Source organism: Muscardinus avellanarius (genome assembly GCF_963383645.1).
Source record: "Muscardinus avellanarius genome assembly, chromosome: 8".
In the NCBI taxonomy this organism is placed as follows: Eukaryota; Metazoa; Chordata; class Mammalia; order Rodentia; family Gliridae; genus Muscardinus; species Muscardinus avellanarius.
Window position 1 is genome coordinate 6819887 of NC_137794.1, and position 19844 is coordinate 6839730.

Consider the following 19844-nt stretch of genomic DNA (forward strand, 5'->3'; position numbering starts at 1 on the left):
CTTCTTCTTCTTTTTTTTTTTTTTTTTAAGAAGGTAGTACTGAAAAGCAGAACTCAGTTCTGGTCCTCCTGAAAATATTTTTACAAAATGACTTTTGCAGAGCACGATGCCACCTCTTTAGATGCTCTGCCTTTCCCTCCGCGGCTCTGAGCGCGCCGAGGTGGATATTGCCATGTGAAGAGTCAAAATCTGCTCCACAAAGGAGCGCGCTGTCCCCAGGCAGATTCACGATCCACCACGCCCCGCTCAGCCAGTTCTCAAGGAGGCAGAGGCTCCAGGCACAGCAAACTCTTAGGAGTTCAAACTCTTAGGTACTTTAAAGACGCAGTCAATGTTTTGTGACTTCTCACCTCCCCTGAAGGCGTCTCCCTCGGATCCCTGGATGACCCACTGACACCTGCTTTTGAGATGTTTTCTCAAGATCCTCCGTGTCTTTAGCAGCTTCTTGTGTGTTTATTCTCCCCTCGCCCAAACGTTGTCGCTTCTCCCTCCCAAAGCGCCCAGGTGCCTAGAGAAAACCTTCCCCTTGAAGCCTCTTCCAATTTCATTCTCCTGGAGAAAGGGCCAAGCTCCGGAACTCCCCCTCTTCGCTTCAGTCTCCCCCAGGCTTCGGCTCTCCGCCCACGGCTCCCAGAATTCCGCAGACTGTCTTTGGAGGTGGAATTTGACGTTTCGAGGGGAGGTACTTGGGTGCAGGGCAGATTGCATCGGGGTAATGCTCTCCTTCCGCCTCCAGGGGTTTGGCTGAAGAGAAAGCACGCCTACATCTGCCTGGCAGCCATCTGGGCCTATGCTTCCTTCTGGACCACCATGCCCCTGGTGGGCCTGGGGGACTATGTGCCTGAGCCCTTCGGAACCTCGTGCACCCTGGACTGGTGGCTGGCCCAGGCCTCGGTCGGGGGTCAAATCTTCATCCTGAACATCCTCTTCTTCTGCCTCTTGCTCCCAACGGCCGTGATCGTCTTCTCCTACGTGAAGATCATCGCCAAGGTGAAGTCCTCTTCGAAAGAGGTGGCTCATTTTGACAGCCGGGTTCACGGCAGCCACGTGCTGGAAATGAAACTGACCAAGGTAACCGCACTCGAGAGTTACGGAGGCGTTTCCTGGTGGATCGGAACCTTGAAGGGCAGAGAGGTTAGGGAAAGCTGGCACTGGTAAAACTCAGAGTGCTCCCTGCTCGTAGGCCCCTGGTAAAACTCAGAGTGCTCCCTGCTCGTAGGCCCCTGGTAAAACTCAGAGTGCTCCCTGCTCGTAGGCCCCTGGTAAAACTCAGTGTGCTCCCTGCTCGTAGGCCCCTGGTAAAACTCAGTGTGCTCCCTGCTCGTAGGCCCCTGGTAAAACTCAGAGTGCTCCCTGCTCGTAGGCCCCTGGTAAAACTCAGAGTGCTCCCTGCTCGTAGGCCCCTGGTAAAACTCAGAGTGCTCCCTGCTCGTAGGCCCCTGGTAAAACTCAGAGTGCTCCCTGCTCGTAGGCCCCTGGTAAAACTCAGAGTGCTCCCTGCTCGTAGGCCCCTGGTAAAACTCAGAGTGCTCCCTGCTCGTAGGCCCCTGGTAAAACTCAGAGTGCTCCCTGCTCGTAGGCCCCTGGTAAAACTCAGAGTGCTCCCTGCTCGTAGGCCCCTGGTAAAACTCAGAGTGCTCCCTGCTCGTAGGCCCCTGGTAAAACTCAGTGTGCTCCCTGCTCGTAGGCCCCTGGTAAAACTCAAAGTGCTCCCTGCTCGTAGGCCCCTGGTAAAACTCAAAGTGCTCCCTGCTCGTAGGCCCCTGGTAAAACTCAGAGTGCTCCCTGCTCGTAGGCCCCTGGACTTTATTATGTCGTATCTAAGCCTTTGTAGCAACCTTGCCTCTGCCTGCCTCCCATTCTCCCCCCCCCTCTCTCTCTCCCTCCCTCCCTCCCTCCTCTCTCTCTCATACCCTTCCAATCCTCCACACATTTAAAATATTATTTTATTCTCAGATTGTTGTGGGTGGTACTAGGGATGGAACTCAGGGGCATTCTACCTCCGAGCTACACCCCCAGCCCTATTTTTTATTCTTTATTTTGAAACAGGGTCTCACTGAGTTGCAAAGGGCCTCACTAAGTAGCTGAGGCTGTCCGTGAACTGTGATCCTCCTGTCTCAGCCTCCTGAATGCTGGGATTACAAGCGTGCGCCACCATGCCCGGCTCTCCATATATATATATATTTTCTAAAGAGAAAGTTGTCTTAATAATAGAGAAATTTCTGCAGGATTGGGCCATTTGTTATAATATCATATATACCTTTAATATAGATAACATCATCAAATTCTGTATTAGAAATATTGATATGCCCTAATTACTATTTTATAGTTTAAGAATGAAAAACAAACGGATTAAAGTTTTAATTATTCCCTACTGTATTCTAATCAGCCATATGGATGTGGCCTTATCTGAAACTCCTCAGCCCTCTTTTTTTTTTTTTGTTTGTTTTGTTTTGTTTTGTTTTGTTTTTGGTGGTACTGGGGTTCCTGGAAGCCCTTCTACCTCCGGGCTACACTCCCAGACCTACTTTTACATTTTTGTTTGGAAACAGGGTCTCCTAAGCCAGCGCGCCCGGCTGGCTTCGAACCTGCGCGATCCTCCTGTCTCCGCCTCCCAAGCGCGGTGATTACAAGCGTGCGCCACCACGCCCGGCATCAGCTCTCGTTTTTATTTTTCCCCCTATACATTTCCTTTCTCAATCTCCTCCTACTATTTTACAGTTTTGTCATCCCATTTGCCCCAACGCCATTTTGCCTCTTATGTTTTGGTTTAGCTCTTACATATGAGAGAAAATATATGGCCCTTGCCTTTCTGAGACAGACTGATCTCACTTAGTTTAATATCCTAGTTGCCTCCATTTTCTTACAAACAACATAATTCTTTTCTTTATGGCTGAGTAAAATTCCATCATGTGTATTTTGTTATCTACTCCTCCAACAAAAGACTAATATCTAGAATATATAAAAAACTAAAAACACTTAACGTGAGAAAAAAAATAAACCAATAAAGGCAGGCTACTGAAATGAATAGACTTCTCAATGGAAGAAATACAAATGACCAATAAATATATGAAAAAATTTTAATCTTTAGTAGGGAAATGCAAATTGAAACTACTCTGAGATTCTATCTAGTTTCAGTTAGTCATCAGGAACACAAACAATGATAAATGTTTGCAAGGACTTGGGAAAATAGGAGCCCTTATACACTGTTGGTGGGATTATGTATTAGTACAACCACTCTGGAAATCAGTATGGAGATTTCTCAAAAGACTAGGAAGGGAACCATCATATGGCCCGGCCATACCATTCCTTGGTATCTCTTCAAAGTTGGAATACCACAGTAATACATGCATACCTATGGTTAGAGCAGCACAATTCACATAGCTAATTTTGGAACTAACTAGGTATTCATCAACAGGTGAATAAATAACAAAAATGTGGCACATCTCTACAATGGAATCTAAGTACATTTCTAATTATTGATATTTGTGAAAAAATTCGACCGTATTAAAAACACAACTTTCTGGGATAACATTTGTCCTAAATTTTAGCTATTTTCAATTATGACTCAATTTTGCCCTATTTTTCTTTCAGTGAGTACAAGTAAGAAGAAATAACCTCACATGAGGTCTTTTATAGTCTTAAAAGCCTTTCCCTCCATTAGCTACTGCTCAGGATTGACGATTTGCCTGTTCACTTGGTGTTTCTGATCTTTGGAAGAGCTTCATCTAAAAGCTTATTACTTAAAGGCTTCCTTCCTGGGTTTGGGTATAAAAACCACGTAGTTCTCTGTGTATTTTAACTATTTCTAGCCGGGTTATTATCTGGGACTCTTCTGCTGGTCTGATTTCACCAAGCTAAAAATTGTTATTTTTCTACAAAACTTTCTCCGTTTTGTTGTTGTTGTTGTTGTTGTTGTTGTTACCATTGTTATTACTAGGAATTGAACCCAGTGGTGCCGTATCACTGAGCTCAATTCCCGCTCCTTTTTCATGTTTTGCTTTTTTACTTAAGATAGGCTCTTGATAACTTCTCCAGACTTGTGATCTTCTTACCTCAGCCTTTTGAGTAGCTCAGATTACAGGTATGGGCCACTGTGCATTGCCCTTCTAGTTGATTTTTTAAAATAATAGTATTAGCCGGGCGTGGTGGCGCACGCTTGTATTCCCTGTGCTTGGGAGGCGGAGACAGGAGGATGCGCAGGTTCAAAGCCAGCCGCACTGGCTTAAGAGACCCTGTTTCCAAATTAAAAAAATATAAAATTGGTCTGGGAGGGTAGCCTGGAGGTATAAGGGCTTCCAGGAGCCCCAGTACCACCACCAAAAAAAAAAAATAGTATTAGCTGGGCATGATGGTGCACACCTGTAATCTCAGTACTTGGCAGGTTTTAGGTTAGTCTCAACAACTTAGCATGAACTTGTTTCAAAATAAAAAGAGCTGGGGGTGTAGCTCAGAGGTAGAACACACTGGATTTAATCCCCAGTTCCAAAAGAAAAGTCACTGACAATTACTATGTAACCCCAGTACTTGGGAGGCTGAGACAGGAGGATTGTACAGGGGCTGGAATGTAGCCCAGAGGTAGAATGCCTCTGAGTTCAGTACCCAGTACCACAAAATAAATAGATAAATAAAAAGATTGATCTATGTAGCAATCTAAAATTTGACAAACTATAAACAGAGGGTGGTATATTTATATATTGATATATTCTGCTTTTATATTTCTATAACTTGGCATAGCTGTACCTGCATTTGATGTTGTAAAATGAGTTTAATATTGAAAAATCAGGATAAATTCAGTCTAATCGGGATTTTCTTCCTCTACCAAAAATTCTTTCTCTAACTTCCAAGATTTTCACAATGTCGGGGTGCTGATGGCTTAGGGCTGCCGGCCTGGTTGTTGTTATTTATTGACGGGGCAGTGTCAGGATATTTAATTTTCTCTGGTTTTAGTAATTGTCATGGGGCACACACAGCATTGTTCTTGTTCTGATTGCAAGGTCTTCTCAGGCTCATTAGCACTGTAAGCTGTGTCCCCAGTCTTCTACTACAGACCACTTGGCAGATACTGGGACCTTGGCTAGGACCCTGGCAAGCCAGGCACAGTTTTTTTCTCTTCTATCTCCAAATGTATTGAGGGTTTTGTTGCTTTCCACATCTGTATCCCTGGCCCCTGGTGCTTGGCTCAGCAAGAAAGTTTCAGGATATCATCTTAAGGTAAGTTATCAGCTCCTCTGATGTCCTTCTTTGTCTTGGAGTAAAAACTAGCTGTTATTTAAAAGCACATTCTTTAAGTTATTCACAGATCAATCTTTTTATTTATCTATTTATTTTGTGGTACTGGGTACTGAACTCAGAGGCATTCTACCTCTGGGCTACATTCCAGCCCCTGTACAATCCTCCTGTCTCAGCCTCCCAAGTACTGGGGTTACATAGTATTAAGCGCTGGGTCCTTTAAGCCTGTTGCTGCACATGCTCAAAAGTCATTTCCCTCCCAAACTCAAAACCCTTCACTCTCAACCATTATTTCCCTTGTAAGTTTCAAATTTCTATTTTGAAACTGAGAAATGAATATTTTATTTCTCTGGGTATTCTGGCTTGTAAATATAGTCAAACAATGCAGTGAACACTTTTGGCATTGATTTAATGAGAGGAATGGTGCAGTGATAGGAAGGCAATACCAAAATACAGATGAATTCTTACAAATATTATTATGCTAGACATGTGATTATTTCATATTTATTCATTGAAAATATATTGATGACGGATAATAGCCAGACCTACAGTTAATATCCAGATACTGCGGGTGCCTGAATTACTCTTTACGTCTGTTTCAGCCAACATTCTTACTGCAATAATTCAGAACATCTGACATTACACTTAGAGGAAGGAAAATTTATTTGCTCAGAGTTTCTGGAGATTTCAGAGGTTCAGTGCATGTCAGGCAGGGTCTGTGGAGCTCAGGCCATGTGGTAATAAGCAGAGAGAGAAAGAGAGATAGGGAGATAGAGAGAGAGGCTCTGCTCTTATATCATGGAGCCTAGAAACAACAAAGGCAGAAGGATTGATAGAATCCCCAAGGCCACACCCCTAGGGTCCTCTCCTTGGCAACCAAAACCCACCTCCAACATGGCTGCCTGGTTTCTGTGGAGTCTAGGGCAACATTCTAAATCCTACCAGAAAGCCTCCCTGAATGCCTCTGGCTAGTTCGAGTCTCCTTGCTAGGGGCCATCAGAGCACTTGACACGTTCTTTTAATGATATCTGTCACTGAATCACCTGCATGTCGCTCTGTCATGCAAGGCAGGATGTGAGGCGAAGGCTCCATGTTCAATTTTTTTCCTGCACCTGATGGACATTTAGTCAAGATTGCTTGAATGAATACATAACTGAAGAAACTAAGATCATCTAATTAGCTTGATGACTGTTCAGCGATCCCTTGACCCTTGGCTTGAGTGCTTCTGTTCCTCTTGTACCTGATGGGACATTTTGTTTTCCTTTGTTATTTCCCATTGACTGTGAAACCTTAAAAAAACCTCTACAATTATAAAGCTCTGCTTCTCTCAGATGACCTCTGTCTTTTATTGTTATTTATCAATGAAGGTTCAAGTTCAAGGGACTTCTTATGTGAACTCTAAGGGTAATGTGGGAAAGCTGAAATGTATTACTCTTAAAAAAATGCCAGCTAATCATTTCCTTTTGTTCTTAGTTGCTCATAGCTTAGATGTCTTCCCAGAGAAACATTTTCAAAACTGAACTCAAGTCTTCCTCTGAAGATGTTTCATTATGACCTCTGTGTTTCCTTCTTGAAACCTGTCAAGTTTTTAACTAACTTACAATTACATAGTCATTTTTGCAATGTTTTTTGTTCAATGCCTGTCTTTATCACCAGTCAATAAAGCCCTCAGGAGAAACCATGTAATTTTGATCATTTTGTGTCCCCAGGACCTAACAGAATGTCACGAGCATCAAAAGCACTTAATGTGTATTTGTTCAAGGAAAGAGGGATTAGGTCTGAGTGACAGTCATGAAAAGAATTTCAAACTAGTGGTGAATTCCAATTTCAACACTAGCTCCATAAAAGGTCTTATAAAGTCAATATTTGTTATTTATTTGGGCTACCAGTGGTTAAACCCCTCTTGTGTCTGGGGATTTCCAATATTGTCTTGCTGGGGAGCTAGAGGAGGAGACATACAACTCACTTTAATAAAAGATGAAAAGACCAATCATTCATTTTTAGGATTCCTCCACAGCTGGAACACAGATCTGGGTCCCCAGCTCCCGCCATCATCCTGTCTCAGGGCCCAGTGACACCTGATCAAGGAACAGGGAGCTCTCTCCCGAGACTCTGGCTATGACAGCAGAGGTTTCTGAATCAAAACCAGCTCAGAGTTACAATTTTGAGTATTATTGCTGTTGTTTACTGGGTATCTGTTGTTTACTGGGTTCAGCATTTGCAGTAATACTCTGTATTAACCAGTGTTGCTCTGCTTCATTCAGCCAAAGCCAATTTCTGTTACTTGCAACTCTTAACCGTGACTGATTTACCTTGGGCAAACCATATACTCTGGGCCTTAGTCTTCTCTTTTGTGAAAGGGGATGGGGGAGGGAAATTGAATGGGATTTTAATTCCCTCCAAAATTCTGAGGTGCTCTAAAAATGGATACATGCATTCAATTATTTAAGGGTCCAGGATGATAGCTTTTATTGCAGAAACCAGGCTGGCTTTTCAAGCTGAGTACCTGTCCCCACACAAGCATGGTGCTCACCTCAGGGACCTGGATCACCTTGAATGAACAGGGAAGGCACCTCTGTTTTGTTGAACTGGACACTTGTAAATATACTTCCTTTTTTAAATTGGTGCATTGTAGTCATACATCTTAATGTGTTACAAGATGGTGGGGGCATACATGCACACATCATTCATTTAGCCCTTCCCCGATTCCTGCCCCATTCCCTCCCCCTCCCTCCTTCTCATGTTAGGCTTAGTGATTGACTTTGATATGTATGTGGATGTACATCATGTACATTAAGGAATTTCCCTCTTCTTCCCTCCCTCCTTATTTACTCATCTATGGTTTTTTTCTTTATCTAGAGTTTTTCCTATGACCCTTTTCTCCCTAGCTGTTGCATATTAGGGAGAAATACGATATTTTTACATTTTGTGACTGACTAATCTCACTCTGCCAGTTTCATCTGTTTCCCCGCAAATGACTATAGCTCCTCTTCTTTAGCCTCCTGTTGCCTGATTAGGGTACGTTGTCTTTGGTTTCTACCCCAACCCCAAGACATGGCTGCGCAGTGACATGACCTAATTCGCCGCCTCTCTTTTCAGTTGCAGCTTTTGCTTGTTTTTTAGAGTAGTGATATTTTAAGATTTGAGAAAATTGCAATTGGAAAGTGTGGAATTCTTTTTTTTTTCTGAAGCATGAATTTATACTTTCTGCTTGGATTGCAATCAAGGTTAACATATGGCAGGTGCACCAAAGATCTCAGAACAGCATTCTCTCAACTTATGGGGGAGAGTCTGGGATATTTGACCTTAGTTGTCATTTGTGGATAAAATAGAAATAAGAAAGAAACTCAAAACTAAACATGCTTAGATTGTTGGTTATTTAATTTCTTAAAAAATGTAATGTGCGCCGGGTGTGGTGGTGCTCACCTGTAATTTCAATACTTGGGAGGCAGAAGTAGGAGGATTGCAGGTTTGAAGACAGCCTCAGCAATATAGTGAGACTCTTAGCAACTTACCAAGATCATGTTTCAAAACAAAACAAAACAAAACAAAACAAAACAACAAAAGGGCTGGGGGTATAGCTTGGAGGTAGGATGCTGCTGAATTCAATCCCTGGTAACATGCATACACAAAAAAAGTAATGCAAAAGCTAACTTTATTGTTACATACATGAGAACATTGAGGGCCAAGAAGTAGGTCACAGTTGTCAAGTTCCTAACTATCTTCTTGTTGTTGGTACTATCACTTAATGACAGAAAATCTCATATGTAGTAGGAGGTAGTAGTCTCAGAATTGGAGGCCTTGCTAAATTTTGACCTTGAACCTGTGATCTCCCGAGTACTGGGATTATAGGCATGGGCCACAATGCCTGGCCCCATTACTGTCTCCATCTCATAATATCATTTTCCTACTGGTTGAAAGAAAATTCATGCACTTATTCTCTAGACCAATGGTAGAAAACCCAAGTCCTTTGTCCCTTTCTTTATGTCAATTACAGGCTCTACTGAAGTCATCAGGAGCCCCCAGACCCGAAGTTCCCTATTCCCAGTGCACAGATATTGTGATTTGTCTTCTGATGCCTTATCTTACTCAGCCACTGAAAGATCTTTGTTATCACTTATCTAACTGATTCTATAAAGGAATCCACACTTGCTGGCACTAGGGATTTCTTTAGTCTCTTTGGCCCTTCTTGGGTGCCTTTTCTTTCACACCAATCCCGTCTTCTTCTGGTCTGCTTCATTAGTCCTGCTTGTGTGCAGCTGTAGCAGCTGAGGTCTTCCTCACATCTGGGTGAAAGAGCCTGGTTGGAGGAAAAGGGTCCCCCTTCACACCTGGCTGCGCATCAGAAACTTCATCCCTCTCACCCTGGCCAGGGGACGGAGATCACAGGATGGGGATCACAGATTGAGATCACAGATTGACCCTCGGTTCTCATAGCCAGTGACTTAATTCTTTTATACCGCCTCACCCACCCAGAGAGGACAGGACTGCCTTCCCTTGAAACTGTGTTTGTGGAAAGGTTCAGAGGTATAGGACCTAGAGGCAGAGTCAGGTGTAATTAGGAGATTTACTTTCAGCCATGTTCTTCGATTATTGTTTTAGTTGGTTAATTTGCTGGAATCAAGTGATGGCGGACAACTTTACTCTTGTGACACTGCTTGCCAGCGTGAGCTGGAAAGCCCTGAGGTCCCTTGGTCCTCTGCAGCAAGACGTATTTAAAACAAACTGGGCTGCAGATGTGTGATTCTTCTGTACAAGCTAAACGTGTCTCCTGTGAATTTCCTCCCACAAAAAGTGGTCTAATTTAGGAATGTGAAGTTTCGCTGCTTTGCCAGTGAATAACAAGGCAGTGCTATAAGTGAAGTGTTTAAAACATAAACAATTTGGAGAAAGCGGATCTGTACAGGTGCCTTTGTTAGAATGGATGTAAGGGTATCTCAGAGGTAAATTTGGGAAAAATAGAAGTACGAAGGCATCTAGAATTGAGGCAGGTAAGGAGCAAACTGACGGAAAGATTCAGCCCATTAGAAGCTGAGTCGAAAGTTCTGGAAAAACAGTATAATAGAAAAGTTTTGGAAGCTTTAGTGGAGTATATCTTAGCACAGTTTTAATATTTAGATGATTAATATTTTGTGAAAAATATTTTGAAATTAGAATGCTGTAGACAATAAATGTGCCTCGTATTAACGTTGTATTGATTAAAAAACACAAATAACACTGCCTAATACTTTTAAGTTTAGCTTTTGTTCTTCTTTCTACTTTAAATTTGATTTCTACTCATTCAGTTTTATCCTAAGCCCAGAAAAACCCAAAATGATTCATCTTCTATGTGTTTTTAAACCAACGTATATCTAATTCGCCTGTGTCCTTTGAAAAAGGATAACACAATACAAGTGTTGCCAATCATTTTCCCCTGTTGCGCACTCCCATAAAAGTGGAAAATAGGTAAAATATAGAAAATATTATGGATGAAGTGCTAATCTATTTTTTGGTCAATGACTTTGGCAGCAACATAGAAAATAGTTTTTGAGATACTGGGAAACATTGTGTGACTCACCAAAGAAACAAAGACGAGGCTATGTTAAGTCCCTAGACATCTGCCGAAGCAAGCTTTATTTATATAGTTAGTGTTTATTTGGGGATGTAGAAAGAAAAAGGCCCTTTCTGGGAGCCTTGAGGCTATTCCATTTACAAACAAAAGTCAGACAGACCAAACCAAATAAAAATTTCTCCTGGGTAAGCTTCTTCCAAAAGATGGATAAACAAGCTTGTTGGGAGAGCCCTGTGCACCAGGTATTAACAGTCTTTAGCCATTAAGCACAGGTGAGAATTTTTTTTTTTGCCTCAGGCCACTAAAGTGAGCCTCTAAGACCCCAAAGCAGGGTTGCAGGCTGTGTAGGAATTCTGGGTTCATTCGATTCATTTCTTGGGGATTCAGATTCTCTGCGTGCAAAGTGGATCTAAATGGATATTATTAGGGTTATCCTTTGCTGAGGTTAATTTTTGGAGATGAGAGCTTTCAGATTCTCGGGTGGAATTTTTCAAACCTGAAACCTTAGAGCAGATTTTTCACGCATCATTCTGATACACCCCATAAAGGTGGATTTCCAGACAGACAGGCTGAGTCTTTGGATTATTCTCTGGGTCCAATTGCTCTGCTCCTACTAAAGCATGTTAAAATGCACACGTACACACACATGGCTTTGTTGTAAGAAAAACACAGCCAGTCAAACTTCTACAACAAAAAGGCGCTCACGAATATTACTGGTTTACCAGTTACTGAGAAGATATTCTGTGGCTTTTCTTAAATTAGGGGAAAGAGAAAGAGAGGGCGATACAGCCTCAGCTAGGTCTATTTTCACATCTTCCCAAGGTTTTAGGGAACTCAGAGAGAAAAGGAAGGTTCACTTTTAAGACCCAAGGATGAATCTGACCTAGAACCTTGTTTCTGATATTGTAGGTGGGCATGTAGTCCACTGGCTGGCTAGACCTGGGTCATGGAACGCCTTCTGGGTCAACCTTATCCCACTTCTAGGGGTTAGAGGGTTGCTGAGAAGGCTAAAGTGGAAGATACACTGGGAGGATAAAAATAAATGCAAATGAACAAATATAAATGAATATTCATTACATGGAGGACTCATTTGCATATTATTTATCTTATAGAAAGAATACTGGGAGATACCATGAATACATCAAATCCAGTGTACTCTCTGTCAAGTAGAACCTGAAATGGCTCATTTAAAATAAACTCTAGGTCGGGTATGGTGGCCTATTCCTCCAATCCCAGGATTTGGGAGGCTGAGACAGGAGGATCAGAGACTTGAGACTAGCCTCAGAAAATTAGTGAGTCCCTCAGCAACTTAGTGACACCCTGTTTCAAAATAAGAAATAAAATTGAGCTGGGGGTTTAGCTCAGAGGTAGAATGCTGCCTCCCCAGACCCAAAGCCTGGCAAGGTGGCACACACCTGTAATCCCAGCTACGAGAGGCTGAGGCAGGAGGATTGCAAGTTGTAGGAGAGCCTGACCCTGTCTCAAAAAACAAAACAAAACACAAAACTTGGACTTCACTGACCAGTGATTGTACTCTACTGAAGTCTCCTTCTTGGCTAGACAGAGGCCTAGAGAAAACTGGTAAGAGTGGAAATCCTACATGTTCAGGGATGTGACTGCTGTGTTCACTGCTGTATCGTCCAGTAAAACATAGGCAATGCTTAGCAATACTTGCTAACTGAATGCATTAAAAATCTGTCTGCCTTCTATTTCACCCTGCTTTATTGCATTCTGTAGCTGAATGTTCCTAAGCAGAGAGTTCCTCATGGTCTCAGCTCAAAAACCCTACTACCTCAAAGCATATAGAATTAGGTGCAAGCTCAGTGATACGTTACACAAAGCCCCAAGCACATGGATGCCATCTTTCTTCCTGGCCTCCTTTCCCTTTTCTCCTATCAAAGTGAATCACTTACTAGCAATTCCTATGCAAACCTCACCTCTTCTTTTCCACGCCTTGACGCATGCTGGTTTCATTTCTATTCTTTTATTTCCACTTATAGGTTATCTGCCACATCCTGTCTGAAACTTTTCTTAATTTTCCCAGATAGGATGCCCTTTCCTTCTCCTCTGAGCTGGCACTTCAGTCATTTGTATGGGGCGGGAGCAATTCGTGTCCACGAGGGAGGTAGCTCGGCACTAAGGCATACTGGTGCACCCCACAGCACCTGGCTCCTTTCTTGTCCCAAACACTTGCTAAAAAGGGTGTGTTGGACTGAACAGGAAGAACTCGTGACAGTCAGGCAAGTGGGTTTAGGGCACTAATTAGGGCTACTTTATTAAAGGGACTGCACCGCAGATGGTGAGAAACTTGTGAGGGTGTTTTTGATTGTATCATTGTATCTCTAATTATTCTTTGCTCTGAAAATTAAGAGGCCCCAAGGTAATTATAATTTTGTGTGTGAGAGAAAAGTGCTTTCTGTAAGTCTCATCTTATATAACGGCACTACTTTGGCTAAAGCTCAGTGACTCTCCTTTATACTTAGTGAATTTCCAGAAACAGAGCCTCAAACATCAGAAAAACTTGAGCCCAAAGAAATAACATTTAATAGAAACCTCTGAAGAAAATGCATATTAGAATTTCAGAGTTTCTCAGTGTCCTGAGGACAGCATGAGTGATTTAAAATTTCATCAAGGTGAATGTAGTTTCTGGCAGGTTTTTAAGTGAATGTGGGTTGAAAAGTCTGGAAAGCTCAGGAGAACTGATGTCTTTTTATTGTGATTTCTTGTCCCAACATGCAGGCGAAGTCTGACAGTCATTAAAGGGTTATTCTGTGGATGTGCATTCAAATTCTGCAGCCAAGAATGAATGAGAGGTGGGAAGTGGGAAAAAGAATTGCAAAAACAAACAAACAAACAAACAAAAACAACAAACAAAAACCTTCCGGCTGAGTGTCTGAGCAGTCCATATGAAACGATTCCTGTGGACACTGTAAATGGAAAGCGAGCAGACGGGTTTTCCTGGGTGGAAAGAGGTGACTCGCTTCTCCACACCTGCCATTTCAAACTCTGATCACTCACGGGCTTTCTCCACTGCCCTCTCTCGTCAGGTGGCGATGTTGATCTGTGCTGGCTTCCTGATCGCCTGGATCCCTTACGCAGTGGTCTCTGTGTGGTCCGCTTTTGGAAGGCCAGACTCCATCCCCATCCAGCTCTCTGTGGTGCCGACGCTCCTTGCAAAATCTGCAGCCATGTATAATCCGATCATATATCAGGTCATCGATTACAGATTCGCCTGTTGCCAGACAGGTGGTTTGAAAGCCACCAAGAAGAAGTCTTTGGAAGACTTTAGGTAAAGTTGCAGGAGCTGGAAATGAATCATATATATATTCATATATTCATATATATGAATCATATATATATATTATATGTATAATTTTCAGAGCAATATATATTGTTTGTTTGAAAATCCTGTGGGGTTCAAGCCACTTGGATGTATGTGTTATCTTCTCAGCGTTGAAGCTCACCCACTAGGGTACTATAAAGAGAACTTTATTTTCTGTTTCTCAAAATTCCCGAAACCAAGCTATGAGATATATCAGGGTGAGATAATGTGGGCATAAAGTCAGAGATTCTGTTTTTGATCCTGGAGCAACCAAGATAGTGTGGTGTCTGTTAGAACAACTGCTATAATGGCTCTTAACTTTCTTTTCTGAGGCCCAGTTCACTTTATCCCATGAGTACCCTTTCGCATGACACTGATTCAAAATTAAATTCACACAACAGAATGATTCATTAGTTCATGACATCAGAACCACTAAGCTAAGAACATAGGAGTTGGGCAGGCTAAGACACAGGAGAAGGGAGACGACATTTTTGCTCTCTGCCAGATTCTTTTATTTTTGTTCACCAGAGCCCAAAGTTGTTCTCGTGATGGTGATGATTGAACCCAGGGGTGCTCTACCTCTGTCTGAGCTACACCCCAGTATTTTCGATTTTCTGTTTTGAAACAGGGTCTCTTTATATATGTTGCTAAGAGTCATGCCACATTGCTGAGGCTGACTTTGAACCTTCATCCTCCTGTTTCTTCCTCCCAGAGTCAGGGATTAAAGGTGTGGGCCCCCATGCCCTGTCCAAAGTTGTTCTTTCTCTTTGTTGGATGAGGAAACTGAGATTTGAGTAGGGTCAAAGTTAAAGTAACTGCAGGCCAGGAAGCAGCAGGGTAGGAATTTAAATTTAGGGCTTTAATTTAAAATGTATGCTCTGGGCCGGGTGTGGTGGTGCACGCTTGTAATCCCCACACTTGGGAGGTGGAGAAAGGAGGATCGTGCTGGTTCGAAGCCAGCCGAGCTGGCTTAAGAGACCCTGTTTCCAAATAAAATATAAAATGGGTCTGGGAGTGCAGCCCGGGGGTAGAAGGGCTTCCAGGAACCCCAGTACCCCCCCCCCACACACACACACAATGTATGCTCTGACATTTACACTGTTTCTGCTCTACAGTGAACAAGAGGGCTTCGGAATCCAGCACCATTTTTCCTAAAGACCCAGAAGGCTCTGAGTCAGTAGAGAGTTGGGGATGATTCTGTGTGTAGTCAGTGCCAGCTTAAAGTAAAAAATGAAACAGGCACTAGAATTCGCTGTCTGAAGTAAAAGGGTATAGAAAAGGTCCCAGGTAGGTCCTTTGAGCTTCTCTTAATTTTGGCTTGGTGTCCAGGTATTTTTCAATTCAATTTTTTTTTTCTTGGAAAAGTAGTGGACAATGGAGACAAAAAAGGTAGAATTAGCTTCAAGGAGGTATAGGTTTTTGTTCTCTTCTGTCACTGTGCTTGAGCAGGTGACAAATCTCTTGGACTTCAGTTGCCTTCTGAGGCAGGTACATGATCAAGTAAAAATGATATGATAAGCTGGGTGTGGTGAAGCACGCTTTTAATCCCAGCATTCGGGAGACCGAGACAGGAGGATCGCGGTTCGCAGACAGCCTCAGCTACTTAGTGAGACCCTCTGCAACTCAGTGAGACCCTGTTACAAAATAAAGAATAAAAAACAGGGCTGGGAGTGTAGCTCGGAGGTAGAATGCCCCTGGGTTCCATCCCTAGTGCTGCAAAAAATATGATAAAAATATGATAAAATATGATAAAATATAGAAATAAAATACAGTATTGTCACTGTTGCTGTGACATAGCAGGAGAGAACTACAAGAAGATCGAAGACCAATGTTCAAAGTAGCTGATTGCAGGAGCTCTGTATTCTGAGGCAAATGAACTTCGGAGAGTCTAGGATTGGAACGAGCTGATAACAGTAGGGGCAGCTATAAAAATTCAGCAAACTGGGTATGTGAAAGGGGTTTGGCCAAGAACCCTCATATTGGCACTCTCATCTCACTGACTAATGCCTTCCCTCCTCACCTGAAGAGTTTCTTTCAAATGTACAAATGCATTTCTCCAGGAAGCAATAACGGCCCTGCCCTGATCAGCGATCGATACTTATTATAAACGCAGGTAAAGAGAATAATTTGAATAGAGCAGTTTGGAGAGAAAATAGCGGGGCACTTCTTCATCCCGAGGAGAGGAGAACTTGACAGGCATGGCTGGAAGCAATTCCACTCACCGCATCCTTTTGCCTGTGACTGGCTCTGTGCTCTGTAGGTTTGCTCACAGGGTGAGCAGCACATGAATTTTCAATACTTGACAAGGGAAAGTGGGAAGTCTACGTGGATGGAAATGACTGCGGGCCACCAACCTTTGGAAAAACTCAACCAGACGAGAGACAGCTCAGTTCACTTGTTCTCATTAGCCACGGATGGGAAGCACAGCAGTGCTGAGCAGGGCGAGGGCTGTCTCCTCCCTCTCGTTTGAACTTTGTGTGGAAAAGCAGGCGATGGTGCTGGAGCACCCAGGAGACTTGGGGTTCCGGAGGCCAAGGCGTCTCCAGGGCAACAAGGCCCAAGAGGTGATGAGGTGTAGGCTTTAAATGTGGAGCAGAAGCATGCACGGTGGCCAGCAGAGATGTATTTTTTTTTTTTTATCTTTATAAGGAGTAAGACAAAATCTTGTTTCTCTTTGTTGTTATTGAGAAGCTGAGCAAGTGAGTACTACAGAGATTAAGGGAGTGAGATGAAATGATAAAGGGTGGGAACATACTACCAGCATTATTAAGTTGAGGTAAACTGGATTCACTGATATCCTTGTTCTTTCTAGGTCTGAGGTCTGAGAGATATCTAGATATCTGCTTACAGGGGAGAACTTCTTGGGAAATATATATATATATATATATATATATATAGTGCTGGGGATGAAATCCAGGGGTCCTTCTACCTCCGGGCTATACTCCCAGACCTATTTTTATATTTTATTTGGAAACAGAGTCTTACTAAATTGCCAAGAGCCTCACTAAATAGCTGAGGCTGGCTTCGAACCTTCGAGATCCTCCCACTTCTTGGGAAATATTTTGCATTCAAATGCAAAGGCTAACGTATGAAATATGAGATGGGTTGAAATGCGCTGTCTAATTTTTATAGTTCTCAAGAAGTTAAACTCATGTCCTCTCCAACCCTCGCCCCTGAATTGTGTTCCCTGAGATTCCAATGGAAGCTGATGGGTCAAAAGTTAATCACCAAACAAGCATGGGATCGAGGGAGGGGGAGGGAATGGGATGGGGGCTGGATGAGGGCTAATTGGATGATGTGTGCTTGTATATCCTCTCAAGTCTTATACTCCAATGTGATATATGATTACAATGCACCAATTAAAAAATAAATAAAATGTGATTGTAACAAAAAATAAATAAAAAATGAAAGAAAAATAAAACAAAACAAACAAACAACAACAACAACAACAACAAAAAAAAAAAAAACTTATACTAATTGGCATCCCCACCCATCACCCCATGGATTCATTAAGAACTTACAACATCTAAGCTGCTCACAAAAAAGCTTCTAACAAGCTTAGAAGCATTCTTCAATGCAACTACTTGTACAAATTATACCCCCATCCCCTGGCTTTCAGAAGATAACATTTTTTTCACTACAAGTTATCTTAATTATTTGTTAGCATATTTTTGCACTCACTGTCTATTGGGCAATGGTTTAAATTTAAAAAATTCAAATCCGAAAAATAAAGGAAAAAAACCAAAAGTTGGCCTCAAACTCTATTTGAAATGTTGTTATCCCTACACTTGGACACTAGATGTGTCCTGTAAACAGTGCGTCTCTGCCTTGGCTGTGCATTCGCTACACCTGGGAACCTTTGGCAAGCTGGGGCTTCGTGGACCCTACCTGCAGAGATTCAACTGGTGTGGGTCCTGATTGGCTCTGAACTTCAGCTATTTGATTAATTCTCCCAGATGACTCTCATACACAGCCCGTGTTGAAAGTCAGCGAAGCAGAGGCTGTGCAAGGAGGCACTGTCTGCAGCTCATTGTTCTAGATCTTTGACTCTCGCCACAAAACCAGTGAGGCCACCTAAGCCTGTGACAGGGGAGGAGACTCCAGATGCCGGGCCAGATGGAAAAGAAATGCCCCAAAGATGCACTGGGTCAACACAGAAAAGGAAAGAGGCATTTCCTATTCTTAGTATAAGATGAATACCAAAGCCTCACACACGGACTTTGCCATTGTCATCAAACCTCTCCTGACGGCCCAAAGATTGCTCTTCCAGATGGCCAGTCACAGGGCCCAGTTGAGTGGCAGGGAAATTTGCTATGAATTTTGTTCTAGAGAATTCCCAGGGCGTAGGAAACCTGCTCTAAACAAGTGGCTTGGTTTGGGGAAGCTGTGCCCGAGGGATTCCTTGATTTTAAACACTCTAAATTGAACTGCAATATTTCATTTCTTGCTAGTTCTAGTCTTGTGGACGTGGTCTTCGTGGCAGACCAGCTGACATGATATATGCATGCGAACACATATGTACGAGTGCGTGTGTATTTATTTGCGTGTTTCTTTTGTGTCTAGGCTGCACACGGTGACCACAGTCAGGAAATCTTCTGCTGTGCTGGAAGTCCATCAAGAGGTATGAAGACGGACACAGCCTCACTCACGGACACACTTACTCACTTATTTGCCTCTTTACTGCTCTGATTGTGGCTACACTTTTTTCTTCATATTATATTTTTATATTTTATACACTATTTCTCTTTTTCCTCAAGTCAGGATTTGTTGGGAAATTCCCATGGTAAAGTAAAACGAGGCTATAGGATACTCTTTGAAGGAGTGTTATTAGAACTTTGTTTTTTCTTTTTTTTTTTGCTTTTCTTTACAACCTATAGTCATGTCAAACAGTATTAAGTCTGAGATGTTAAGAGAAAATGTTTAAAAGCTTTATTTATTAGGGTGTTATTTCCTTGTAATATATCATCATCATCATCATCACCATCATTGTTTCTTAATGAGTGGTCAGGGATGCAGTTTCTGGGGTTCATTTGGGGGACAGTGTGTGGGGCCATGGCCCTCTGACTGGTAGATGCTTCTGGTTCTTACAGCTCTTCACTTCTCATGACGACAGAGGACCACATTCTAATGACAGTGAATCTGCAAAGGAGTCCTCCAGGGAAATTAGCTTTGCCTCAAATCCCTAACTGGAGAATTCTCTTGCTTTTCTGAATTTGAGGACACAAATAATTCCCACGATGGCAATGTTACCCGCATGGGTTTTTCTCATTAAGTTCTAGTTACTGATAGAGTGGATATAACAGGGCCTTGATAGCTGTAATTGCTTACAAAATGAATTTAGTGAAAATAGCTTTTTGCAATTGTTGTTTGTTCTTTGTGACCTTTGCTCAACAAATGCCTTTTGAAGTTAAAGAGATGCAGTTATGAATGAGGTGGAGTACTTTAAAAGTCAGATACTTGCCCTTTAGAAGCTCATAAAAGGAGGCCAGGCACGGTGGGGCACACCTCCCAGCAGGCATTGGAAGGCGGAGACAGGAGGATTTAGGCTTAAGGACAGCCTCAGCAATGTAGGAAGACTCTCAGGAACCTAGCAAGACTCTGTTTCAAAACAAAAAATGAAGGCCTTGAGGTGCGCTCTAGCTTGCAGGTAGAGTGTGTTTGGGTTCAGTCCCCAGGAGTGTCCCCCAACATACACACTCAGGACTAGAGGAAGAGGAAGGCATGTGAGTTCTAGGTCCA

The 19844-nt window shown here is 42.7% G+C and overlaps 1 protein-coding gene across 1 annotated transcript in view; it reads left to right on the forward strand.

Annotated features, from left to right (window-relative positions):
* OPN5 (opsin 5) overlaps positions 1-19291 on the forward strand; it is a gene marked incomplete at both ends in the record, with an annotated part of 33479 nt that extends 14188 nt beyond the window's left edge. The window contains 4 exons of the mRNA XM_080700054.1: positions 737-1071; positions 13831-14072; positions 18669-18726; positions 19196-19291. Of these exons, the coding sequence (XP_080556180.1) occupies positions 737-1071; positions 13831-14072; positions 18669-18726; positions 19196-19291 (731 nt within the window). The remainder of the gene's footprint in view (positions 1-736; positions 1072-13830; positions 14073-18668; positions 18727-19195) is intronic.
* Between the last annotated feature and the right edge of the window lie 553 nt (positions 19292-19844).